This window comes from Triturus cristatus, chromosome 8 (genome assembly GCF_964204655.1).
Source record: "Triturus cristatus chromosome 8, aTriCri1.1, whole genome shotgun sequence".
In the NCBI taxonomy this organism is placed as follows: domain Eukaryota; kingdom Metazoa; phylum Chordata; class Amphibia; order Caudata; family Salamandridae; genus Triturus; species Triturus cristatus.
In genome coordinates, this window is record NC_140591.1 from 273210439 (window position 1) to 273238209 (window position 27771).

General features: G+C 42.0%; 1 protein-coding gene across 4 annotated transcripts in view; it reads left to right on the forward strand.

Moving 5' to 3' along the window:
- ELMOD1 (ELMO domain containing 1) overlaps positions 1 to 27771 on the forward strand; it is a 521431-nt gene that overhangs the window by 487587 nt on the left and 6073 nt on the right. For all 4 annotated transcript variants that reach the window (XM_085621500.1, XM_085621501.1, XM_085621499.1 and 1 more), the window contains 2 exons: positions 17116 to 17157; positions 18623 to 18756. In XM_085621500.1, coding sequence (XP_085477626.1) covers positions 17116 to 17157; positions 18623 to 18756 — 176 coding nt within the window. The remainder of the gene's footprint in view (positions 1 to 17115; positions 17158 to 18622; positions 18757 to 27771) is intronic.

Consider the following 27771-nt stretch of genomic DNA (forward strand, 5'->3'; position numbering starts at 1 on the left):
ATCTTTTCAAGACAGAAGAGAAAAGCATAAAAACTATACAGTTTGTGATACCAACATACCAAACTTCTTGGTACCCACAGTGTCCTTATTGCATTCATGCCATATATTCTACTCCTTTGTTCCACACCAATATGTTCTCTTATGCACTTCTATATATACACAGTTCTACCGTTATTATATAACATAATGCAGCGCTTACCTATAATTCATGGTTCTTTATAATTAAGGCACTAGTTGATCACTGATACATGGATATTTTAGAACTGGGCATGAAGAAACACAGCGCAAATACATCACAAAGCTTTCACTCTATTAAGCATATATTAGTAAGTAGGACTTTATTAATACAACCACGTTTGACTTAATAATTGATAATATCAATAGGAAGGTGAGTTAACCCATTGAATTAAAAAGACACTATTGTTGTGTCCTCTTTATGTGGTCTCGTAATAGGTGGAACAAATTTCAGTTCGCCGATATGAACAGTTGGATCCATATATCAGTGATCAACTAGTGCCTTAATTATAAAGAACAATGAATTATAGGTAAGCGCTGCATTATATTATATAACTACGGTAGAATTGTGTATATATAGATGTGCATGAGAGAACATATTGGTGTGGAACAAAGGAGCAAAATATATGGCATGGGTACGAAGAAGGTTGGTATGATGGTATCACAAAACTGTATCGTTTTTATGCTTTTCTCTTCTGTCTTGAAAAGATTATCAGGAATCTGTGCCATGTTGTTTTTATTTCTAATAATATTGTTTATTTTTATGATGTTAGAATCAGCATTGATGTAATGATTTGTCTGCAGTACTTATTGATTTATTATATATTTGTATTGTAGATGTTTTATTCACAGAGAGTACTATTCTATGTAGTCTTGATAAAGAAGGTCCAACTATTACTAAACCTTCTAAACGCATCGACGCCTGTCCACCATAAACTAACCGCTCTCAATTCACCCCAAATGCTGATGAATTTTGAAACATTGGGGTGTTTTTGTACAGTCTTTGGTAGTGGTTGTGGTACACAATGACAAAAATGTAATGTCTTTTTCATCTCTCGTGTCGTGTTTCTAACAATAATCTTGTGAAATTGTTGTTTTTAGTGTTTTACATTTGTTTTTCAGATGAAATGTTTTTAATTTTGTATTACAATTTTAATAAAGTCAGCATATTAATATTTCTGTGCCAACACGTAGACTATTGGTGTCTACAGTGTCACCCTTGAGTGAATGTTGAATAGTGGATTGACGAATGGTTTTGGTGTCTGTGAAGGAATCTTGTGGAAGTTGTAATTCTTATTGGTATTCCCTTTGGACACCTAATTTAGAATTTCTGTTTGAATCCTAGTCCTTTGGGTCTCAAAGGGTCCCTCTCTTTTTTAAGAAAGCTTAATTTAGGGCCTGTGCTTGGGAAAATGCAGGGATGTACTATATCTTTGTAAATACGGCTCATCCCTGTGTTTTCGGAATGGCGGAGTGTGATGTTAGCATTTTGTGCATAACGTCATCCTCCGCCATTCCCTTGTAAATATGCCCCTGAGTTTTTTTTGCTAGATGGTTGCTCTATTACACCCTCGGTTCCTGCATGAATGTTTTCCTAATGTCCCTAATAAATGTTTTTGTCAGCGGAAGGAGATTGGTCCCACATTTTATTTACCTGCCCAATTTTGTAACCATTCTGGGGCCAGATATTTCGACTTATAAGCCAACAGCTAGTAAAAATGGTGATACCAAATTCACTATTAGTACTTTTGGGCTATTGGGTAATAATGAGGCATTTTTGAGGAGTGGACAGATTTTATTTTTTTAGCTGTTTAGCTGATTCAAGTGCACGATCTCTCATTCTAAAATTTGGAACTCAACAAGGGACCCTTTATTTACTCAATGGCAAGCTAAAATGATCAGGGTAAGATAATTAGAATATGCTTATGCTAACTGATGAAATCTGATCAGCTGTGCCCTTTTTCCATCAGAATGGGGTCATGGGCGTTGCTGAGGCAAGAGGGGTGGTTTAAGCATTGGTAATTTAGGAGTATCTATTTGTCCATGAACATCATAACTAGATAGAATACAACACACAATTCAGTTCAGAAAAAAATCACAAACCAGCTTTTCAAATATATCGCCCTACAAAACTATAAATTCCATAATACCGAGTTACCACAATACTGTGATGGTACATATATTGGCTAGTATAGAACTACTATTCTTACCTTCATATTGATGTAAACTGAGATTATACATGTCTTTAAGATATGTAGATGTGGTGTTAAAATAGTAAATCTATATTTAACTAAATAAACTTACTTTCACAGTGTTGTGGTAGTAGATATTCTGGATACAGTATTTTTGTAGGGCTATTTTTAAAACAAGATATTATGATAGTGCACCAGAACACCTTTCCTGAATCACCAATGAAAGCACAGGACTTCTTGTTGTTGATGCAAGGACTCTGCATGTAGAAATACTTCTAACATAAGTACTAAGGTCTATGTTTGAGCATTGATAAACTAATTAGTGTAGCACATTTGGTTTGCTTAATTCACGTAGCATATTTGATGCTTTTAGAAAAGGAAACCACGTTAAGTCTGAGGAGATAATTGTACTGAATGAAATAATTGGAATAATAATTTCAGTAATCATAAATTGATCTGTGCCTAACTGATGTAGTGTTTCCTTGAAAATAGGAATCATTTTTCCTTCGTTGTGTTCCCAATTGTGTATATCAATTTAGTCTATTTTTAACTGATGTAATTTAGGCTAACTGTATGTTTATGGACATCACTGTTTTTAATACTATTGTTTTAAGTTTAGGAGGGAGTACAACAATTAGATCAAATACATTGTATACTGTGCTCCAAATGATGCTGTGGATAAATTTGTATTTTTAATCTTTTGTTTTTATTTGTTTGATTATATTTCCTCTTTGTTCATTTTCATCTGACTGGTGTATAAAGGGTGTATGAGGTAAAGTGATGTGTGGTGTATAATATTTACCCGAAGGAGACTTTTTTCAAGGCTTTGGTCGTTGCTGGTACCCTTCCTCTTCATTGCTGGGTCCCTCTCTCTTTATTTTTGGCATATTTCAGGTTACACAACTTCACCCAACATGGGTACAAATTAATTTTAAATCCACGTGAAACCCATTCTTCAACCCTATATGGGTTTACGTTCATCCATGAGATGAATCAAGCAGAGCACATCTCCTATAAGGAGATCTGAGAAAAGGAAGGGAAATAGTGGTCATTGTGAAAGACCATTACTATCAACTATTAAGATATATACTTTGTTGTCAATATCCATGAGGACAAATGAGGGACTTACGCCATGACAGTACCTCCCTACTATCAGTCTAGCCATTAAAAATATAATCTTTCCTTTGTGCAGGTTAATGAGACTGAATAGAACTCTTTCTGTCACTTTAGTGTGTTACTCAGAACTTTTGCCTTTCTAAGTGAACAACCATTTATCAGCCTTATTGCTCTCATTCATACTGTCCAGAAGCAGCCAGTTCAGTCATCATCTGTAGATAACCAAATGTTGATGCCACTTAAATTGGGACCTTTAATCCTGTGATTACTTGGTCCACCCATTACTTATAGTGCGAGATTATTATGAAGATTAGCTATTCAGAATTGGGTCAATAATTCAGGAGATTAGGACCCCCACTTATGATGTACATGAGATGGGCCCAGATCAGTGGCATAATATAAGACCCTGCAGCCCCCTCGGTGGGGATCCCGAGCTCCAGGGGCCCCCCCGGCACTGTGTGCAGGTGGCAGCTCCAGACCTGAGAGATCCTGACTGGGTCCGGGGCCCTCGGTGTACTTTGCAGGGAGGTCCCCTCAAGTTTCGTTACACCCCTGGCCCAGATAGTTTTTACATCAGAAACATCTTGGGACTACATAAAAAAGCTCTTTAGGAAATCTGATAAAATACAGCCTATTCCCAATCTTCCGCATCACACCCTCTGTTCCCACTCAAACCATACCAACATTTCATAAAATCAAAGGCTCTGTGCAGCCTTCCTGGCACTTCAAGTGTTCATGCATGAAAGCATTCACACACGTTCCAACAGGCAAGCTCAGACAAAATGTAAACACTGAAGCACAACAATTAATATTCTCCTTCAAAAACAAACTCAGACTAAACTAAATCCCTGGAGCTGTAAAACAATTCCACATCTTCAGAGCAATTCTCAAGTTCAGATATCCTGTCTACATCTTACATGTACTACACCTACAGTGCAAACTTAGTTAGGAAGCAATGCAGTGCTGTACAAGATGTGGGATTTACATTAGAAAGTGTAGAGGAAAGGTGAGAAGTGAATGAAAAGCTGGGTCCGAGGGCAAGGCTACTGGGGTGAGATTCCGAGGAAGGGTCAAGGCAGCAAGGAGTTGTAGGTATGTGGGAGGATATGGGTGTGGAATGGGAATGAGTGGGAGTGGTAACTCTTCAGTGATCATCTTTTCACTGTGGTCCTAAACCACCTTGGGTTAAGTTACTTCCTAAAAAAAATAGGTTTTCAGGTGCTTGTGGAAGATGAGACAATATGGAGCCCTAGCAAATGTGAACTGGATGTTGTTTCACATAATTGGAGCAAGGTACTTGACATCTTTCTTTATATTTAATGAATTTCCTGATGTCCAGTGTGGCATAGCTGCTACTGCATGTTGTGCATCCCCCTCACCCCCAATGGTCTTAATGTGGTTTCCAGGTGAAGTAGGGTGTCGGAGTTTAATGTATGTGAGTGTCTCTATGGGTTTTTAAATATGTGAGTGTCTGTCTGGGTCTGAGTAGGTGTGTGAGCAGTCCTTTAATGTGCTGCCTGGAACTGTAGAGTGTGTGTGTTGTTATACTGCATGGTCGAGTTGGCATTAAAAACCTCTTGTTGAGCTTTAATCTTCTATTTTATTATGTACAGTTTTAAACTTCTGTTTTATTATGTACCCGTTACCTCTAAGGTATGGTGTAGATAAGTCATATAGAGCAGGGTGGTATAGTCTTAGAGAGTTAGACATGCACTTTAAAGTCTTACTGACTCATACGTGCAGTTTAAGACCCCTAGACACAGTTAAATATTCAGTCTTTCACCCACAGTGTAAGTTATATATATATTTACAAAAGCAGACTTACTGACACACCCAGTCACCCATCCATACAGCTACTAACTCACACATTCACTCAACTATACAGCCTGTCCACACACACACTTACTCATGCTGCCATACAGTCACTAACACACACCCTCACTCACCCATACAGTCAGACACACCCACCCACTCACTCAACCATACTATCACTAACAGCCACTCACTCACCTATACAGATAGTAGCACAGCCACTCACTCACCTATACAGGTACTAGCACAACCAATCACTTGGCTATACAGATACTAACATAGCCACTCACTCACCTATACAGGTATTAGCACAGCTACTCACTCACCTATACAGCCACTCACATACCCATTCACACACCTATACAGTCACTGACATACCCACTCACTCACCCATACTGTTACTGACACACCAACTCACTCATCCATCCAGTCACTAACACAGCCACTTGCACATATATACAGCCACTCACTCACTCACTCACTCACTCACTCACTCACTCACTCACTCACTCACTCACTCACTCACCCAAACAGTCACTCATACACCGAATCAGTCACCTATACAGCTACTAACGCTCACACTCATACAACTGTACAGTTTGCCACACCCACTCACTTATTCACCCACACAGTCACTGACAGACCCATTAACTCACCCATACAGTCACTGACACATGCAGTCAGTTGCCCATAAAACCATTAACTCATACACTAACACACCCTTACATTCACTGACACAACCACACACTCCTCCATGCAGCTACTAACACATCACACTCACTAACCCTTACAAACATTCATGCGTCTACTCACTCACCCAAACAGCTATTCACACACATATTCACACATCTGTACACCTAGTCACACAAGCAGTCACGCACCAAAAAAGCCACTGATGCACCCACTCACATACCCTTATAAACTCACCATCATTCACGAACACATGCACCCACTGTAAAACCCACTCATTCACCCACATACCATCTCACTGAAACACTTACACATCCACTTATTCATGCACCCTCTTACCCACTAACACAGTCATTTCTAGTCTTTATTAAAGATACACACACATACAGTTTTATCTTTTTTAAACCAAGAAAGGTGTTTTTTTACTTTTTCAGAGCTTTTTGTAAATGTTTTTTTAACATTTTGTGTTTTTTTTAAATAAAATGATAACTGGAAAAAATGTTAACAGAAAAAACTCTAAACTTGGGTCACAAGTGCAATTTAATGGGGAAAAAAATAAATTAACACTGGTGGTTCTTAGCTGCCTCTAGAACTGCGGCAACTGATTGTTCCCCCACCATTAATACTTTTTTGGAGTGCAAACAAAAAGTGCCTGTTCTACGCCACTCTGGAGACTTCTCTGGGAGACACTGCTCAAGTTCTGCAGTAGTAGGTTTCCCTGGCGTAATCGGTGTTGCACCTGAAGTTGATGCATCTTCTTCAGCGTGCTGTTTCTGGGCTCTGATCAAGTGCTTGTTATGGTATGTTTTCAAATAAATCAACATACTTCATACCTCAAGAGTATTTTTTTGATGTACCCCTGGACAGGCTCTTCTCACATAATGAGCACTTCACGTGCTTCGCCACTGTCTTCTTTACCCCAGATGGAATTATAAAGAATTCCCAGGCGATTGAGCCTCTTCACTGGTGGTTCCTCATTGGATGAATTGTGTTCTTCAGGGTGTGCTTTCTGCTCTCCACTGCCACCAGATGCAAATTTTTTTTTAAATCCCCAAAAAGTGCAAAATGATATGTTAATATTGGGATTAGCAGATGATGGAAGAAATACTCCCAATTTGAGCATTGCAATTGTGAAGAAAAGAAAACTGGGTGGGGACTTCCTTTCTAGAATAATAAAAAGTGTCTTGCCCAATGAAATCCCTTTATTTCACAGTCATGTGATATTCGCGAATGCTGACATAGTCATAAAAACAGGAAATGGAATAAAACTGTGTTAAACCATAAATTTATTTATGAAAATCTCATTTTTTATATGTTATATTAGTGAACTACTGGCCTCCAACATTAATTACAATATGTGTATATATGTTATAAACACTTTCTAAGAATCACACCATATTCACGAATATTCGTGATACTGTAATATAAGTAGCGTAACCTTTCATGTCAAATTCGATAATATATATATTTTTTTTTTTAAAGAAAAGCCTTCTGGACACATCTGTTTCTTGATGGCAAAGAAAATGTTGCAGTGTTCTTGATTGCCAAGAAAATCAGGGAATTTCCACCAAACAAACAAGCACTTGCTTCATATAGTTAGGAGAAAGTACCATTGTTTGGTGAAGATTCACCTCTTTGTTGACTTGCTGGCTTCTCTAAAGCAGGGTTCATGTTATCACAGATTTCAGGATAAAGACACACGCAGAACAATAACATTGCCAAAACGTTGGAAAGGTCGAAGGAGACATTTCCTCGTAATCCAATAAGCAGCTATAGTGTAGAATAAGCACCTGGCATTTGTCAAACGAGATAGCACTTACTAATTAACCAGTATAAACTACTCCAGCTGGGTAGACATTTTGTGCAAAACTCTGGACTCTTGTTGGATAAACGGGCAGGTGATATTCCTTTCTGGCCCTGATGCTCATTTCACAGAAATTAAACCTAACGTGAAGCACTTACAAACATAAACATAGCAGGTGCCAAGTTGAAGCTCCACTTCTATAAAGGACAAATGATCCTTACTTCCTGGGCTTAATGAAGGCAAAGCAAGTGTGCTTTCTCAGCAATTTCACCTTGAAAGACGATCTGAAATGCTTCGTGGAAGTGAATGCATCGTTGGTCTATTGTAGCGCAATTTGTAGTGACTGAGATGAGTAGGGTTCTTTCTTGCCCTTACCTGGTGGGAGCAGAGTCCATGGTTCTCTCTTTAAATGACTATGAGAATTCAAATTTGCAGAATCACTGAAAGCTCTGCCCATTTGGCCCCACCGTGTTCACCTTAGTAGTCTGCATTGGTCTTCCTACCATTTGTCAGGATGATGGACTGCTTACCAAAAGGCCCTCAGCTTGTTCCCCGCCGATTTTGGTGACGCTTTCTTGATGCAGAGGAACATCAGGACATCTCCACCAAACGAAGAAGCACTTACTTCATATAGTTAAGGGGAAGTACCCTTGTTTAGTGGAGATTTACCTCTTTGTAGTCTTGTTTGTCTTCTCTATAGAATGATTCATATTATCACAGATTTCTGGATGAAGAAGCATGACAAACAATCACATTGCCAAAAAGTAACTGAACATATTTCCTCGTGGTCCATTACACAGCTGTAGTGTAGAATATGCATTAGATATTTACCCAACGAGGTTTCACTTACTAATTAACCAGTAGAAAGAACTTCAGTTAGGCAGCCATTATGTGCAAAGCTGTGGACTCTTGTTGGATAAAGGGGCAAGTGAGGTTCTGTTCTGGTGCAGTCACTCACCCAGCTACTGATACACCCCTACAGACACTCGGATACCCACTCACACACCCATTCTGCCACTTTCCCATCTACTCACAGACCCAAACTGTCACTCACATACTCACTCACCGACACATACAGTCACTTACTCACACACCCACAAAACCACTCACACACCCACTCACCTACCCATACAGCTACTCATACACCCACTCACAGACCCACACCGCCACTCACACACCCACTCACTGACTTATACAGCCACTCACACACGCACTCTCAAAGGTTACAGGCAGGAAAATTAAATTTAAAAAATCTTTGAAATGTACTAAAAAACTAAAGGTTACAGGGATGTTATAGTTAGGAAATAGCATTAAAAAACCTTTCAAATTGCTAAAAAAACAAAGGATACTGGGACACTATAGTTAGGAAATAGAATAAAAAAAACAAATAAATAATTGAAAAAAACAAAGATTACAGGGACTTTATATGGTGAGGACCATTTATGTCTGTTGTTAACACACATACCATGACTGCAGCACCCTCATTAGCTCAATTGAGCATTCCTGGTTGATAAGAAGGACGCAATTAGTATGATGAGGCAGGGAAAGCAGCATAGTGTATTGCCTACTTGGGTGTTATTCTGCAGAAATAATCCATTAGAATATGGGGGTCACGCCAAATTCTGATGATGCTCCAAACGCACTTAATGCAGCATCACGCAATATGGAACATACTGTCAGCTCGTGTGTATGCAGACACTAGATATCTGCCACAGGGTGGTCATCTGTTAACCCATAGGACATCACATATTATCATCCTTGGGATTACTGATGTAATAGTATCAGAGAGTATAGGTCCTTTCATTGCCCACTTGGGCTTTATTCTGTACGGATACTCCCTCTTAAATCGAAGGGTCTAACCAACTCTGCCCATGTCACATGACATGTCCCAAGTAGTACTGTATGGCATAGAACAAATTAGGTATTGCACGTATACTGATGTCGGACATCCCTCACAGTTGCAATAGTATCCAAGTGAAGGGGTTTTTACATTGCCCACTTAGGCTTAACTCTGTGCGGATACTCCCTCCGTAACTGAAGGATCTACCCAACTCTGTCAATATCACATGACATATCCCATGTAGTGCCATGCGGCATGGAACATGCTAGGTATCACACGTATACTGATGGCGTGCATCTCTCACAGCATGAAATAGGCATTACAGTCATGATGGCTGTAAATGAGCGATACCAAAATATTGCTAAAAATCACACATTGATTGTTCTGTTATGGGAATGGATTATTGCTCGTAATTTGACTGTATCAAAACTTCAGTTGTATAAGTGGCACACTTTATTTAGATAATTCTTTTGACATAATTTCAATTTGAATATAATTCTGATAATGCAAAATGAGCACAAACGAATGTATCATATGCATTGCTGTCCATACCGATGTCACTGGGTGGTTCGTCACCCAGTGACTATGTCTTTTAAATGTTGGTGATTGGTTTGCACTTAGTTAATGGAGCCTGCACTTGAGAACGTCTGTAAATGCCGAAACATGTTGTTGTTGACATCACAATAAAAAATACAAGGATTACCGTGAGGACTCTCTTTCCTCATTGAAATATATATTTATCTATATATATATCTATATCTATCTATCTCTCCCTCTCTCTCTCTCTCCCTCTCTCTTTCTCTAGTTTTATATAGCGCGAACATGACCCAACAGGGTAATAGAGCACTCTGAAAATAGCATACAAGTTATACATAAGGGAGAAATGTAGTACGAAATACATACAGAGAGAAATATAATACAGAATAAACAAGCCGCAATACAGATACTATTAACGCAAAAGACCTAGCAAATTAGGATCTGGAAGTGAGAATAGACATGTTGATTTGCTTCAAGTCTACAATTGAAGCAAACTGTTACACAGAAGAGATTTTACTTTGCTTTTGAAGAAAGTAATTAAAGGGTTTGACCTGATTACAGGAGGAAGTGTGTTCCATACTCTGGGGGCTATGCCAGAGAAAGAATGATTGTAAATTTTCTTTTTGTTGAACTCCTCTGTTTTCAACAGTAGAGAGTTAGCACTTCTTAGAGTACGGCTACCCCCACAAAGTTTGAGTTTATTAGCCAGGTAGATGGGTGTACTATGGTTAAGGGCCTTGTGTGACATACAGGCTTTTCAGATGTATCCTTGCTTTAAATGTGAGCCAGTTTACTTGTTTTCAGTCCAGTGGAATGTGGTCGAACCTTCTAGATCGTGTGATGAGCTTTGCAGCTGATTTTAATGTGGCCCTTAGCGACCCCAGCCTTACTTTGGGTAATCCTGCAAGAGTAGTACTCCTATAATCTAATCCGGAGATGACTAGTGATTTTACTGCAAACTGTAAGTCATAAGTGGGCAAAAATGTATTAATTTCCTTAGTGTGTGTGAGTGTTGGAAATTGGCTCCTTTGGTGACAGCACTGATGCGATCTTGCATTGTTAAGTATTTGTCCACCGTTATACCTAGTGATCTAGTAGATTCAATAACGTGGGGGGGTGCAAGTGAGAGCTGTACGTTGTTTGAGCCACTCTTCTGTGGGGGCATAGTGATATTGGGGGCAATCAAGAGGAATTCAATTTTAAGTGTATTGAGTATAAGTTGATTGCCGTTGAGTTGAGTTTTCAACACGGTGCAGTTGAGAGTTTTGATATCTTCTGGAAATTATCAAGTATAATTGAGCAACCATACATGTGGTAAAGAATGTTTGAGTGCTTCAGAATTTTGGTAAAAGGTTTCATGACCAAGTTGAATAATGTGGGAGAGATCGTGGATCCTTGAGGCATTCCAATTGAGCCAGGAGCAATCTCAGAAAGGGTTTGATTTATTTGGATCCTTTGTCCTCTGTTGTGTAGGAACAAGGCAAACCCATTTAAAATGGGACCACAAAGCCCCATCCTTCTGTCCAGCAGGCTAATCATGCTATCATGTTTGACCGTATCAAAAGCAGAGGAGAGATCAAGAAGTATAAGCAGGATGGTTCTTATCAAACTTTCTCAGGGCATCATCAACAATGTGAGTAAGAGCTGTTTCCGAACTATGACCTTTTCTGAAGCCAGACTGGAAATGGTCAAAGAGATGATACTGTTCAATGAATGTGGTTGCAGAGTTGCAAGTGTACACATTTCTCAATTAATTTTGCTAGAGTTGGGAAGTTGGTAATTGGACGGTAGTTGTTGAGGTCCGATAGGTCCGAATTAGGTTTTGTAGGATAGGGGTCCTTTGACCTATTTTTAGGCAATCAGGAATTATCATGCGTCCAGAGAGAGAGAGATATTAAAAAATCTTAGTCCAAAGCGGGGGAAAGGAGGTTCTAAGTTCTCTGATGAGCTTGGAAGACAGGGTGTCATTGAAATGATTGGAGGGTTTCCAAATTGCATTGTTTATTAAGGTATGACCGGTATGACCAGTAAGAGAGGATCTCACCAGGTGCTGCACTGAAATGGGACTAAGCTGTACCTTGCCTAGTAGACTTTGGGAGGCGAATCGCAGTTCTGATTTAATCTTCTTGGTTTTTCCAAAGAACTAGGCAGAGAATTAATCTCCACTAGGCAATGCTACCTTCTCTACCACATGGTGGTTAGAGTTGCTGCTTGTTTGTTGTTTGACAATTTCAAATCGTTTTTGCGGTCTTTTCTTGGCATAGTCAAGTTGCACTCTAATGTATTCTACTTTTGACCTACAAATGTGTTTATTGTAGGAACCTCTTGTCGACCTCAATTGCTTGAGATGTACAAGGGAGGCAGAGATTCTCCCTGATCTCTAGGCATGCCCTAAGTTGCATCTTTCCAAATTAAGGTTGCTGTTGAACCACAGTTTAGACTGTCTACTAGGTATTCTTTTTAGTTGCTTCGGAGCAATGGTGTAAATTACGATTGACATGTATTGGGTGTAATGATTGGCGAGATCGTTCACATTCGTCATGTGTTTGGGAGGAGGGAGAAAGTTCTTGCTAGTAGAAGTTAAATCGGTTAGATTGATATTTCTCAAGTATCTAGACCATTTTCTGGGTTAAGTGCCTGGCTAATCCACTCCACTCTGACCAATCAGGGCAGACCACTGGAAGACTGAATTTTGGCTTACAGACAAGAAAGTCTTATAAATTATTTTCTGTACATGTTAGGATAAATTCAACAATAGCATATTGTTGGTTTTAACAATACCATTCTTTCAAGTCCTTGAATGATATTTTTCTTCAATCCGTAGCGTTAGTTATTCATTTATAACTTAATGCTACCCTAGGTGGCTGGGCATTTACAGTGAGGAAAATTAACTGGGCAATTTCTCCAACACCAGGGCTTATAAAACATCTTTTATAAGGACCTTGCCTATATCTACAGGACCCTCCACCCCTGGAGCACCTAGGGGAGACTTTAGGGGTTCTGAATATGTAAATATATTGAAGATCCTAACTTCACAGTGCTTCTAGCACAAAAGTCATTTTTGAGAAGCACTTTACTACAAACAGGGAAGTGAAATGTGCAATTTCACTATCCCCAAGGCATATAAAACCTCTTTTATAAGGGTCCTCCTTATGAATACCTGCCCCCACCCATAGGACACCTCGGGGAGACCTGGGTGTACCTAATATGCCAAAATATTGTAGTATATCACACCAAATTCGAGTTTGGGCACAATTTACATTTTAAAAGTAGTCCTGCAACACAGGGCTGCTTCTAAACTGACCTCAGGCTCTCAGTAGTGCACACATGCAAGTGCAGAAAGGGCCTCTAAACAGCTGTGCCCTATTATATACTAGGGACTTAAAGGTAGTTTTAACCCCTCTGTCCTATTATGTCCTAGGGCCTTATAGGGCAGGTCATGCCAATCATATGAGTACCCTAACCCATAGTGTACTCTAGTGTATGGAGGTGTTTTCACTGTATTCTAAGTGTATTTTCAACATAGTACTGTCCCTGGGCCTGGTTAGACAGACCCCAGGGACAGTCAGTCCGTTATCATCAGTACAATTCAGCAAATAAATGGGGGTGCCTAGTGCACAGGATGATTTTGATATATATATATATATATATATATTTTTTTTTAATTACTATTATTTTTTCCACTAAAAAAAACAAAGGTTACTACAGGGACGTCATAGTTAAGCTCAGGTTTCACTCGTACAAAACCAGTGAAATTCTGCAGTTATCGTTAGCTGAGATAACTATAAATCGCACCCCCGCAATGCACTGCTTATGACCTCACATACTACACCACTGATGACATCATCCAGTGACTGAGTGTTTTTGGAAAGTTTATCGGTGTCAAACATATATACCAAGGTGTATTGATGAATTAGTGAGTGTATGAGTGCATGTATGGATGATTCAGTGGGTGTGTGACTGACCGTATAAGTGAGTGATTAGGTGTCTCAGTGAATGTATGGGTGAGTGACTGGTTGTGTGAATGTTTGTATCAGTCTGTCTGTGGGTGTCTAGGTGGCTGCATGGGTGTGTGAGTGAATACTTTGGTGGCTGTAAGAGTGATTGATTGGTTGTCTGAGTACCTGTATGGGTGTCTGGGTGTCTGTGTGGGTGGGTGAGGGGGGTATGTGACTGTTTTTATGGATGAGTGAGTGGGTATGTCAGTAGTTCTATGGGTTAGTGAGTGTGTTAGTGTGAGGGGTTGTATGGGTAAGTGAGGGTTTATATCAATGTGTGTGTGAGTGGATGTGTCAGTGGTATATGAGTGAGTAACTGTGTACGTGAAAGGCAGTATAGGTGAGTGAGGGGGTATATGAGTGACTGTATGGGTGAGTGAGCAAATGTGAGAGTGGCTGCATGGGTAAGTGTGTGCTTGTGTAAGTGACTGTATAGGTGAGTGAGTATGTGTTAGTATCTGTATGAGTAAGTAAGTGTGTGTGTGTGTGTGGTTTACTGTATGGGTGAGTAAGTGGCTGTGCGATTGACTGTATGGGTGAGAAAGTAGGTATTTGAGTAGCTCTATGTGTGAGTGGCTGTATGAGTGTATCAGTGGATATGTCAGTGGCTATATTATTGAGTGAGTGGATGCATGAGTGTCTGTATGGGTGGGAGTGGATGTGTGTGTAGATCTATGAATCAGTGAGTGGGTGTGTTAGTATTGGATGGGTCTGTGAATGGGTTTGTGAATGGTTGTGTGGGATTGAAAGGTTCTATCGGGTGTGAGTGGGTGCATTGGTGATTTTGTGGATGATGTCATCAGTGATGTAATTTGAGATGTCATCAGCATCAGTTATGTCATCAGTGATGATGTCATGAGTGATGTAATATGTGAGGTCATAAGCAGTGCATTGCAGGGGCGCAAGTTATAGTTAGCTCAGCTAACTATAACTGCTGAATTTCACTGGTTTTGTATGATTGAAACCTGAGCCTAACTATAAAATCACTGTAACCTTTGTTTTTTTCGTTGAATTTCTAAGGTATTTTTTATTTCATTTCCTAACTATAATGTCCCTGTAAACTTTGGTTATTTCCTGGAATTTCTATGGTTTTTTAAGTTGTAGTGGTGTTTGCAGAGTGGTGGAGGAAGAGGGCTTAACCTCTGACCAGCTTCTTAGGGATCCCACTGTGTAGGACTTACCGAAAGTACCAAGAGGGCTTCTTGGCCCCCAGGGTCCCACAGCATCCAAGAGGACTTCATTCCCCAATCAGTAGTGTGCCAGGAGACACCTTTGCAGAGTGGTGGATAAAGGGGGGCGTAGCTTCTAAAGATCTCTTAGTAGTTCCGTTGTGTGGGACTTACTGGAGGTATCAGGAGGGCTAGTTAGCCCACAAGGACGTCCTTGGGACCTGACCTACCTGGGGGCCGATAATAAATAAAGCGCGGGAGCCCACTCATTGTCTTTTTTAAAACATTTTGGCCTGATCCGTGGATCACACTAAAAAATTAAAATAAAATAAATGTTTTTTGGGCCCTGGGGTGTATCAGTGGGGCTCCCCAAGAGGTCTCGGGGATCAGGATGTTTCTACCCTCGCCTCTTTTCTTTTTTCTTTGACATTTTTGTGGGACTCAGTTCAACCGATTCCCAAGATGGCTGCCAACACTTCCTGGTTGAAGTGTTGGCAGTCAATCAAATTTCAGTAGGGTCTCAGTAGGCTGTTGGGCTCCCAGATATCTATTTTTTTTAACTTAAATATATCTGAAACTACTGAACAGATTTACACCAAATCACAAAAAGCATGTTTTCTGTACCAACATCTAGCTTTCTGCCAAATTTGGTGTAATTCCGTTCAGCGATTCGGGCTGTAGTTACGGTCAAAAAATGAAAAATCCCCATAGATATAACATGGGGAAAACGCGTTTAAGGATCCCTGTTTTCTTCTGCTCCTGATTGACAGATCACTCTGAAACTTTCAACACAACAGCTGAGCCAAATGTGTTTTAAAATTTTCATGAAGATTTATCAACGGCGCCAAAGTAATTGCAAAACAAAAAACGCTTTTCCTATAGAAACTTTGACTTTGGTCCTAGTTATATCTACCTACTGGTACATATATATATCTGTACTAAAGTTACTCCTTTTGGAGATCGTTGCCTGTAGAGGGGTGGCGCGATGCTGGCGGAGTGAGCCGGTAATCAATATGCCGAAGAAACGAGTTTCCGATCGCGCTCTCAGATCTTTGCAATAATCACCAGTAATCCAAGGTCTAACCAAGGGGGTTTACTAATGTCAAACTCGCCATTCAACGGCGGGTTTATGACATTAATAAACCCCCTTGGTTAAACCTTGGATTACTGGTGATTATTGCGAAGATCTGAGAGCGCGATCAGATCCTTGTTTCTTTGGCATATATATATATGTGTGTGTGCACATGTACATACATATATATGGACACATGTATGTGTGTATATATGTATACATGTATATACATATATCTATAGATTATATATATATAAAAATGTAGGCGTTTAACTTACATTATATATATATTTATCTTGCATTGTAAAGGCATGCATGGTAAAGGTATATGCGTGATTTCTCATCTGTTGTCCTTTCATCGGGACTGAAATATAATTCTGTGTTTAGCAGAGATATGTGAAGCCAGAATTGTACTGGCGAAGTTGCAAAAAGTACACAAATTTGCACTTCACAAAGGTGTTGCAAGTTGTATAATGCTGCTGGTCAGGGAAGAGAAGCCAAGCTTCGTAATAGAATTTTTTTGTGGCGTGATTTTCAAGGAAAAATGACACCTCTCTAAAAGTAGGTTTTGCTGGAATGGTCCACCACAAACAAATATTTGAACACATTTTAAAAAAACCTCATAAAGCAGATGTGGGTAAAATGCCCCAAATGTACACACTCTTAGTATTAATCATTCAACTGAGTCGTCCACCACAAAAGGGAAAAATACAATTCCCCTTAAAAATGGATATTTGAAATGTGTTGTAGGGCCTGCTTACAAGAGGGTAAGGTAAAGTTGCCAAAGTTCTCCTTGTTGCATCTAAAGTCATGATAAAATATTGAGAATAACTGCAAACTGAGAAAGTAATGAATCTATTTTTTTTGCAGTAAATTAGAATGGGAAAAGAAGAAGTTTGATAAAGCCATTGGGTAAGTACACGGAATTTGAAAATCAGAGCACCCTTATTGAACACCAAGAATTAAAAATGTGAGCAAAGCTCTAAAAATAACGTTTGGTTATTTTATTATTGTTATTCTCTGCTGAAGGCATTAACAGTTGTTAAATACTGCTTATCTAAGACTTAGCCACTCTTAGTCGTCAACCCTCTAATTATGGCCCTAAGCATAATGATGGCAAGTGGCATATAAGAGCAGGTAATGACTGGTGGCTCTCAGCACCCAATTCCCACATGTTCACGCCCTACAGCCAAAAAATATTCTGACTATCCAAATCCTCTTCATGTTCCCTCCGAACTGAACTTGAAATGCAGGCATTCCACTAGCATTAAATAAGCATGCTATCAATGTAATCTTTTTGAGTGGCTGTACCAGTCTTAGCATTCTACAGTGAATATCAATCATGTGAATTATACTTTGGAACTAGGGAACCAGGTTCAAAGTCCTGGCGTCGGCTCAACATCCTGTGATTCCAGGCAAATCACTTAATCTCCCTGTGCATTAACAATAATGTATCTGACCTCATGAAATGCAGAGCACTCCAATGCCCTTGTGCCATGTTTGTGTACAGTGCTTAATTTGTAAAAATAAAAATATGTGCCGGGGACCAAGATGTTTTTCAGTGGTCACTGCAGCTTGCACTAGTGGTGTCAAATGCCAGTACTGAGGCTACTTGATAACCATCACTTTCCTACAAATGTGACAATTTGGATTATTCCAGGTCACCCCAATCTGTAAGAATGATCTGGACGCGCTGGTATTAATTATTTACTGCACATTGAATTGTTAAAAAAACTGCTAATGTGCTCTGTTTAATAATAGACAGTGTGATGGAATAAAAATGAGCGGTGTCAAAAAACAAGTGCTGGTGCTGAGCCCCGGTAAACACCAGCACAAATTAAGCATGGCTATATAAACCTAAAAAAAAGGGAGAAAGAGCCTGTTTCAAAATTGCAGTGATCATCAGACATGGAGCAGAAGGGGGACGAGGCAGAGGAGATAGGCTGCTACTCAAGGCTACACCTACCAGTATTGCAGCAGGTGCAGCTGCATTGGGGCCCAGGAGTTCGAGGGGCTTGCAACACCCCAACAATGGGGACCAGAGTTTTTTGGTCAATTAATGTTTTTGTTTCATGACTTTGCTCTTTTATAAATCTCACATTGAGCTACGGAAAAAGTCTCCCTGAAATGATCTCATAGGGCCTGCCTCTGTGCCCAGCCCTGCCCCTTCCGATCCCCCACACCTTGCAATACATTTTAGAGGGAGCCCCAACTTCTTAATATTTTGCTTTGGGGGACTAAGAGCAAAACCTTCGACGACCAGTAGTCAGGTGCTCAGTAGTGAGGGGCAGAACAGAGCCAAAGAAGTGTTGTACGAGCATCAAACTGTGACGGCCTGGAATCAGTGAATCATTTACCATCCTCTGTTTTTTTCCAGCTATTCCTTTGCTATTGTTGGCATTAACATAACAGACTTGGCATACAACCTCCTGCTAAGCGGCGCATTGAAGACCCACTTCTACAACGTGGCACCCGAAGCTCCGGCGCTGCACCATTTCCAGCAGACATTCTGTAAGCATTCCCTCACAAGCTTCGAACACTGCATTTTAAGGGTACCGTGTCAGGATTGTTAGAGACGTATTCCAGGGCTCTAAGGAAATTCTACTAATGTTGTTGTGTCCATGACTTCTGATTCTCAATAACACAGAAAAGAAGGATTCCTTCACATCCCAAGCTGATCGGTTTAAAAAATTCTGAGGAAATGTTTCTGTTCTGCTCATAACTGTGCCACTATGGTATTTCAACGAGTTTAAAGTACACAACAAAGATCTAATTGCAAAGCACCAAAGTATTTCCAACGAGACTATTCCCTGTTGCCCAGATGTACGAGATCGCGTGTTTGTGATTTCTTAATAGCAAATCTTTGCGATTGGCTATTAGGAAATCGCAAACTGCGATGTACAACAGCGAGTTTGACACTGTTAGCAATTCGCAGTGTCTCACAAGTGGACCTGCCTCATCAGTACTTGTGAGGCAGGTCGCAATTTGCGACCCCTTGCGAATGGCTACAGTCACACAGATGGTGGTCTGCTGGGGTCAGCAGACCACCATGTCTGTGATTGCTTTTTAAATAAAGAAATATTTTTTTGTACTGCAGCCCGTTTTACTTAAAGGAAAACAGGATGCATTTAAAAAATCTAAATGAAAAGCTACCTTTTCATTTTTTTTTAAAGTAGACAGTAGTCACTGGGCCCACTGCCTCCTTTTAAAAAATGTTGACGCCCCCATTCACAAAGGGGAAGGAATCTCTTGGGGACCCCTTCCCCTCTGCAAATGGGTTACCACCGACTTGAAGTTGGTGGTAACTGCGAAAGTTTTGCGACTGCATTTCCGGGCGCAAAACATTCATACATACCAGTGTTCTTTGGTATTGGGAAGGGAAGCCCTAAACACGCCCCTTCCTAATACCGAATCGCAAAATCAATATGCAATTCGGTAACAAGTTACCGGGTCACATTTGCCTTCTGTACATGGCAAAATGCACTTTACCGGTCGCAAATGGGATAAAATGCTTCGTACATCTGGCCCTCTAACCCTAAAACAAACTCTTCTAGTCTTATTCGAAAGTGCTGTAATTTAGAGGAAAGTGCATGTGATACTGTATCCAGGGCCTGGCCTTCACCTTCCTTCTCCATTTCCTGTTCCTTTACTGTGGGTATAGGTCGGAAGACTACACTCACAAACGAAGTCCTGGAACTACGGCTAACGGACCCGTGCACACAGCATAGTAACAGATATATTTAACAAAACAGAAAGGCGCCAGCACCTACAAAAAACGAGTCTTTCAATTTCTCATCTAACAATAACGTGTCTGATAAGGTCACACAAAACTCAGGCCGAACATTTTATGATGGGGAAACACGGCAAACAAAACAAACAAAAAACACTCAATAGGAAAGCTTAATTCTTGAGCAAAAAAAGTTAACATTTTCAGTGGTGACAATATAACATAAAAGAGGTTGTTGAGAGTGACGTTCCTGAATACGAGTTTGGAAACACACACAGAAGAGAAACACAAGTTCATAAGAATTCCCCATGATGCAAATATTTGGTACGACATGCAGACGCAGAACTAAGCCCCACTGCCAAACCCGTCTCTCCAAATACCCACCTCAACTTTAGATATCCACAAAAGAGAGGTCCCAAATGTTGAAATCATCATCCCAGCAGCTGGCTTTGCACATGGTGTCCGGTGCAATTCCCTACAAATAAGAAGCCATAAGTTATAATGCAAAGGGACCAATAGTAGAACAGTGTTAATATCCCTCTCATTCAATTGCACAATCCACTGCTTACATAATTTATGCCATCCAATAATTTATGCCTCCACCTCCAACCCTCTATATATTTTCATTAACAAAAGTAAGCAACAGTTGTAATTCTACCTCCAATAATACTCCACCTTAAATCCTCCGCCTCGCGCAACTTTCATGACTTTTAGGTTTCTGGAGATAGAAGGTCCTGAAACTGTCCACTAAATTAAATCCTTTAAATTCACTTATAGACCATGCCCCAGCATCATCCATTAAACAGCTTCTCCCAGCACTTCTTGTGGACCTCAGGTGCCATCTTTACTCCACTCCTGCCTCGTTGATATTAATGATGCAGGATTTGTTCTGCAAACTCCTTGCAGGCAGCTGTAAATGCAGGGATGGAGGACTGAAACGGACGTCACACTTCTACCTCTATAACCACTTTCACAATCTATTCCCAACCGAGTGACCACTGGCTCTGGAAGGGCTAGGGGGTGCAATGCCAGAAAATATGCAAATTGGCAAGAGGAACTTTGTGGGGAGGTTCCATTGAATCATGGCCCTTTCACTTCACTCTGATGGCGGCTGCTGTCACTTACAATAGTTAAAGATGTGCACTATAGACCGCTTCCACTTTATGTATAGCCACTTGACAACCGTGCAGTGTTGTGTGACTTCAGAAGAAGTGACAAAATATGGAAATATTTGAGGAAATAGCAGTGTGTTCAAAATAGTGATAAATTCGGTGGCCCTATTTTCTCTTTGAAATAGGGTTATTCAAAGACTAATTTGTTGTGAATTATTGTTATTGACAATTTAATGTGTTTAGCATTCTTGCTTAGCCTAAACTAATTCCCACATGCCCCCAACGCTTGAGGGACTTAGTACGTCATAAATAACTCACATGTTCACATTGCCTCCTCATCCTGTATTGTGCTACTGTGTAGGACACTTCTGAACTACTGTAAGGGATCTTCGCCTTACCTTTATGTCGGCTCAGCTAGGTGCGGGCTCTGCACCGGTATGCTGCTTTTGTGGGTTCCCACCCTTACCTCGGCTGCCTCTGGTCCTGGGTTGCCATGACGTGCTCAACAGCCATCTTGTTTTATCCGGGTGTGCGTCAGCTCTTTCAAGTCCATGTTAAGGATATGGCGCAAATCTCTCTTGCATGCCGGCTTGTTGGTACCGCCGCATACAGGAGAAACAGGGCAACCACAGAGCTCTGGAACACCGTTCTACTGTAAATTATATATTATTCTAGTACTTTTCTGTCCTATATATTGCTGCCATCTGCCTTATGTTATATTGTGAAGCTGAATGTCTTTTTAGCAAATTAGTCCCAATCCAAGATGACCGAACCATTTCTTGAATTATGTCCCATTCTGTTTGGCACTGTAAAGGAGAGTCAATTTTGAGTTCATTTGCATCCCAATTGTTTATTCTTCATTGTTGCTCACTGATCTCTGAATTCTCCATCTTCTCTATCCCTTACTTGTTATCTCTTGCTCGTTGCCTTGCTGTTTGGCTTTGTCTCCATTTTTTCTTCCTGCTGGGTATTATTTTCTGGTGGAGTGCTTGACTCCCAGTATCAACTTAGCTTCTGGCGTTGCCTCTTGAGATAGTAGGCCATTCCTACTCCACTCCAAGCATTGCCCAGAATGCCAACTCTTGATAGGTTGCAACGCCATCAAAATGGTTCAGGTCCAACAGTTACTGACAGCAGTAAATAACCTGACTCTTCAGGTTCAAAGATTTACCACAGAAAATGTCTCCTTACGTCAGTTTCTTGTACTACAGCAAGGCTCTTTGGACCCTCCTCCAGCTGGCTTGGCAGAATTGAAATTCGACAAGAGGAAACTAAAGACCTTTTTTTGGACACTTAATAGGTCATTTCACTTTTAAGTCCCACATTTATGCCAGTGAAAGATCTAAGGTGGGCTTTGTTGTCATCAATATTGCTGGAAATGCCTTGGCAGGGGCTATACCTTTACTTTTGAATGCCAGTCCACTTCTGATAATTTTCCAGGATTCCTCACGGAATTCAAAATATTTTCGACCTCCACGACCTTAAGTTCTCGGTCCAAGAGGAGATTTTTTAATTCATCCAAGGAATGTTCTACATATCTACATACATACATTTCCAAATTCAAAGGTTTAGCTAGAGAGATTGGCTAACCTGACTCCGCCCTTTTCACCTTATTTCAAGAAGGCTTTAAGGATGAATCATGAAACTCATGAGAGTTGTCAGGCCAACATCCCTTCAAGATCTTCAGCCTACCATTCAGATTGGCAGCTGGCTTCTGGAAAGAAAACTTAAGTGTTGTAAACAAAACCTCTTTTCAGGCCTATGTTCATTCAGAAGATGAGCCCATGCAAGTGGGTTTCACTAAAGGTCCTTTGACTGAGTAAGAGAAGACAAGATGATAAGATAAAGGGCTTTGTTATTACTGTGGTCAGATAGGTCATCTTCTGAGTTCTTGCCTTGTAAGTCCTGTTCATCTGCCTAGCTGGTTGGAAAACAGGTATGCTCATCTCTAGTAAAAGGAATAGAGGCAAATGAAAAACACCCCACCTGCCTTCTCCTTTGCAGTCTTCTAGTTTTGTGCTTCTACAAGGGGAGCTGTTGGTTCAGTCCAGCATTTCTTTGCACCTGTTCTTTTAGCCTACAGAGCCTTCAATGCTTATGTGGATATTCAGTGGGAAATATCCCTTTAGATTCCAATTCAACGGAAGAATGTTCCAGTAGCTGTAGAAGCTATGGATGGAATTTTAGTAGAATCTGGCTTAGTCACTGAGGAATCTCATGTCTTGTCTCTTCGGATTGCTGCACATTATGAGAACTTCCCCTTTGATTTAATTTCATCACATCGTTATCCTAATATTTTGGATATTAACTGACTTGCTCAACATAACCATTACATAAAATGTCCGGCAAAAACCTTGTTCCTGGGCTCAGATTTTTGCCTCTCTCATTGTACTGCCAATCAACCTTCTTTAGCTAAAGCTTCTGAAAATGCATCCAGCAACACCACGCAGTTGATAGTACAACTATCTGAGATTCCAGAAATTTATAATGAATACCTAGATGTGTTTCATGAATTAACTACTAAGAAGTTGCCTCCCCATCGACCTTTTGATTGTGCTATCAAAATCCTTACAGAAGCTATTGTTCCATATAGATATATTTTTTCTTTATCTCCTTTGGAATGACAAAGATGTACGGAATTTTTAGATGCAAACTCAGAGAATGGCCCGATTACTCCATCGAAATCCCTCGCTGGAGCATCTTGGGTTTTTTTGCCAAAAAAGGGTATGTGAGAATGTGGATTACTTGTTAGAGGAGATGGGAGTTCTCACCAAATAATAATGTCAAAATTCCGTATCAGGTCAAGTTAGGGTTCAGAAATGTAAAACCTGAGCTCAACCCTAGGTATTTGCATTATAGAACAGACAGGCTTAACTTAGGAGAAATGTGTAAAGCATGTATCTTTAATTTCTAATTTCTAATTTAAAACATTTATAAAGCGCAGCGTGCACCGAACGGTTTCTTGGCGCTAGTGGAGGGTATTGGCAACAGAGGCAAAGTAGGAGCCTGTGGTAGAGCAGGGGGGGGAGGTTATACAGGGAAGGCCTGTTTAAAAAGAAACGTTTTTAGTTCCTTGCGGAAGGACACCTAATGGGTAGCCGCCCGGAGATGGTCAGGGAGGGAGTTCCAGAGAGTGGGGGCCAAGGTAGAGAAGTTGGTCCCTCCCCACTTTTTACGTCTGAAACGTGGGATTTGAAGGAGGGACTTGGAAGAAGAGCGAAGCTCTCTGGTGGGAACGTATTCTTTTAATAATGAAGAAATAAAGGCGGGGGCAGTGCCTTGATGGGCCTGGAAAACCGTGCAGGCGGTTTTAAAAAGGGAGCGTTCCTTGACAGGAAGCCAGTGGAGCTCCCTGAGAAGGGGTGTGGAGTGGTGGTAGCGTGGGAGACCAAAGACCAACCGAGCAGCCTGGTTTTGGACCATCTGGAGCCTCCTCAGGCTGTATGCTGGTATGCCGTTGTAGAGGGCGTTGGCGTAGTCCAGCCATGATATTACCAATGCGGCCATGATCATTTTGAGTGCCTGGGGGGAAAAGAAGCGAGAGACAGTGCGGATAGTTCGGAGGGTGAGGAAGCAGGAGGAGACTACAGAGCTGATTTGAGAGTGGAGGGTGAGCTGATTGTTCATTTTGACCCCCAATGTTTTGACCGTGATAGAAGGAATAGGGGCGGGACCAAGGGAGGAGGGCCAGAAGAGAGAGTTCCAGGGACTGGAAGAACCCCCGGTGAGAACCAACTCGGTTTTATCCGGGTTCAACTTGAGATGGTTGTGGTTCATCCAGTCCCTGATGAATGTCATGGTGGACTGGAAGCTATAGACAGAGAAGGGAGAGGAGGATAAGTCAAAGATGAGCTGGAGGTCATCCGCGTAATTGTACACGGTAACCTCCAGCTGCTGAAGAGCGAAAATGAGGGGAGAGATATAAAGATTGAATAGTAAGGGAGACAGAGAGGAGCCCTGGGGAACACCACAAGTGACGGGGAGTGGGGTGGTTGTGAAGTCTCCCAGCCGGACCGCCTGGTTACGGTCCCTCAGGAAGGAGGAAAGCCACACCAGGGCTGATCCCTCAATTCCAGCCGCCTTGACACGGGACAGTAAGATGGTGTGGTCCACCGTGTCAAATGCGGCGGAGAGATCGAGGAGTACCAGCGCCTGGTGTTTGTTATGATCCATACCCTTCCTGAGGTTGTCAAGGACTGATACCACGACTGATTCAGTCGAGTGCCTGGGTCGGAAGCCAGCCTGGCGGGAAGCCAGTCCCCCATTGGCCTCTACGTGGGCGCTGAATACCGCGGTGACATGGCGCTCCAGCACCTTGCCCAGATAGGGCAGCAGGGAAATGGGGCGGTAATTGGCTGAGATGGACGGATCAGCGCCAGGCTTCTTTAAGATGGGCACTATGGTAGCTGATTTGAGCGCAGGGGTCACTACTCCCTGCGCTAGAGAGCTATTGAGGAAAGTGATGGGGGGTTCAGGGCAAGAGGAGTAAATTTGTTGCAGGATTCGCGCCGGACAGATGTCTGCCGGGGAACCAGACTTAACTTTGGGGAGTATCTCCAGAAATACCTCCTCAGTGAGGGGAGGGATGGAGGTAAGATGATTTTGGACAGTAGGAGGAGAGGGATCAACAAAGGCAGACGAGGGGGGGGGGGATGTTGGCCTTGATGGTAGCGATCTTGTCGAGAAAGTAAGTGTTGATTTGGTTGCATAGAGGCTGGGATGGGGGGATTTGGGGTGAAGCTCTGTCGGAATAGGCCAGGTCATTCACTATACCGAAGATTTCCCTGGGTTTATTCTCAGCTGACATTATTTTTGATGAAAAATAGGAGGTTTTGGCGGCAAGGATTGCAGTCTTGTATTCGGCAAGTGATGTAAGATAGAGGATTTTGAATGAGGGGCAGTAATTTTTTCTCCAGTGCCTCTCTGCCTGTCGAACAGACAGTTTTAGCTCTTTTAGGTGGTCATTGAACCACCTGTTCGACTCCTTGGGTCGCCGGACGGAAATGCGACGCAGGGGAGCCACTGAGTCACAACCTCTAGCCAACCAAGCATTAATAGTGTTGGCTTGAGAGTCGGACGGAAGACCAGAGAGGGTCGGAGTAGAGTTCCGAAGGTGAGAGGTCAGTGTGGGAAAATCAACTCTGTTCCAATTCCGCGCCCAGGTATTTTTGGCGTGTAGGACTTTGGATACCGGGTTGAGAGAGATGGAGAAAGAAATAAGGGCATGATCGGACCAAAGACAAGGAGAGACCGTCACCGGGGAAACTGGAAGGTTGAAGGACCAAACCTGGTCAAGTATGTGACCGTGAGAGTGAGTGGGGACAGAGATGTGTGACACAAAATTCAGAGATAGAAGAGACTCCGTGAATTCTTTCGAGGCAGTGCACTCAGAAGGGTCCGAGGGCCAGTAATTGAAATCCCCTAACACCAAGACCGAAGCGTAGTTAACCACCATATTGGCCAGCATGTCTTGAAATGCCGGCAAAAACAGAGGGGAAGACTGGGGAGGGCGGTACATTAGAAGACAAGTAATGGGGGGGGAGAAGACGAGGGAGCGGACTGTAAGGAATTCGGTGGAGGGAATGGGGGGAGAGGGAAGGGTTTGAAAATTCAATTCCGACCGGGCGATTAACGCCACACCACCGCCAACCCTACCCGCCGGGCGGTCGGCGCGTAAGGCAACGTAGGGAGGGGGGAGGGTAGCCAAGAGAATGGGGAGGGAGGAATCACAGAACCAGGTTTCGGTCAAGAGCAGTAAGTCAGGCTTCTCAGAATCGAGCAGGACAAAGAGCTCATGATGGTGCTTGACCGCTGACCTGGTGTTGAGTAAGAGAACAGATAATGATGGAGTAAAAGGAAGGGGGTCAGTCGGGGAAGGGCATTGTGGCGGAGAGGCGGGCAGGGAGGACGGCGATGTAGGAATGAGAGAAGGGACAAGCCCTAGTGAGACAATGTGCCTGCGCACGGATTCTGAGAGTGGCCAGTGACCTTGGAGGGTGGTAAGCTCTTCAGAAGAGAATGAGATAAAATTGGCATGGAGTCGTGCCCCTAGCCCCGTCCGGCCACGGACGGGCGCAGACGGGCTTGCCTTAGGCGCGCCTTCGGCACGCAAACGGCGCGCCCGCTGCGCACGTCCGCTGCGCGTTCTGTAGATGCACATTTGAAATAGGGGGCCTCAAGGGCGGAAAGAGGGCGTGGCCAGGAGGTGGGCGTGGCCAACGGCGAGGGACGCCGGTGCAAGGGGTCACGTGAGCGCTAGATCCGCTCCGTGATGCCCAAAGTGCAAAGTGCTTGATAAGGTGTCTAAATAAGGTTTAAAATCACATAAAATCAAATAAGCTCACAAACAGCGTCTACTCCCGGCTTTTCGCCTCAGGAGACAAGCCCAACCGAGCGCTAGAAGATCGGCGCTTATGAAGGGCGGAAAGAGGGCGTGGCCAGGAGGTGGGCATGGCCAACGGCGAGGGACGCCGGTGCAAGGGATCACGTGAGCGCTAGATCCGCTCCGTGATGCCCAAAGTGCAAAGTGCTTGATAAGGTGTCTAAATAAGGTTTAAAATCACATAAAATCAAATAAGCTCACAAACAGCGTCTACTCCCGGCTTTTCACCTCAGGAGATAAACCCAACCGAGCGCTAGAAGATCGGCGCTTATGAAGGGCGGAAAGAGGGCGTGGCCAGGAGGTGG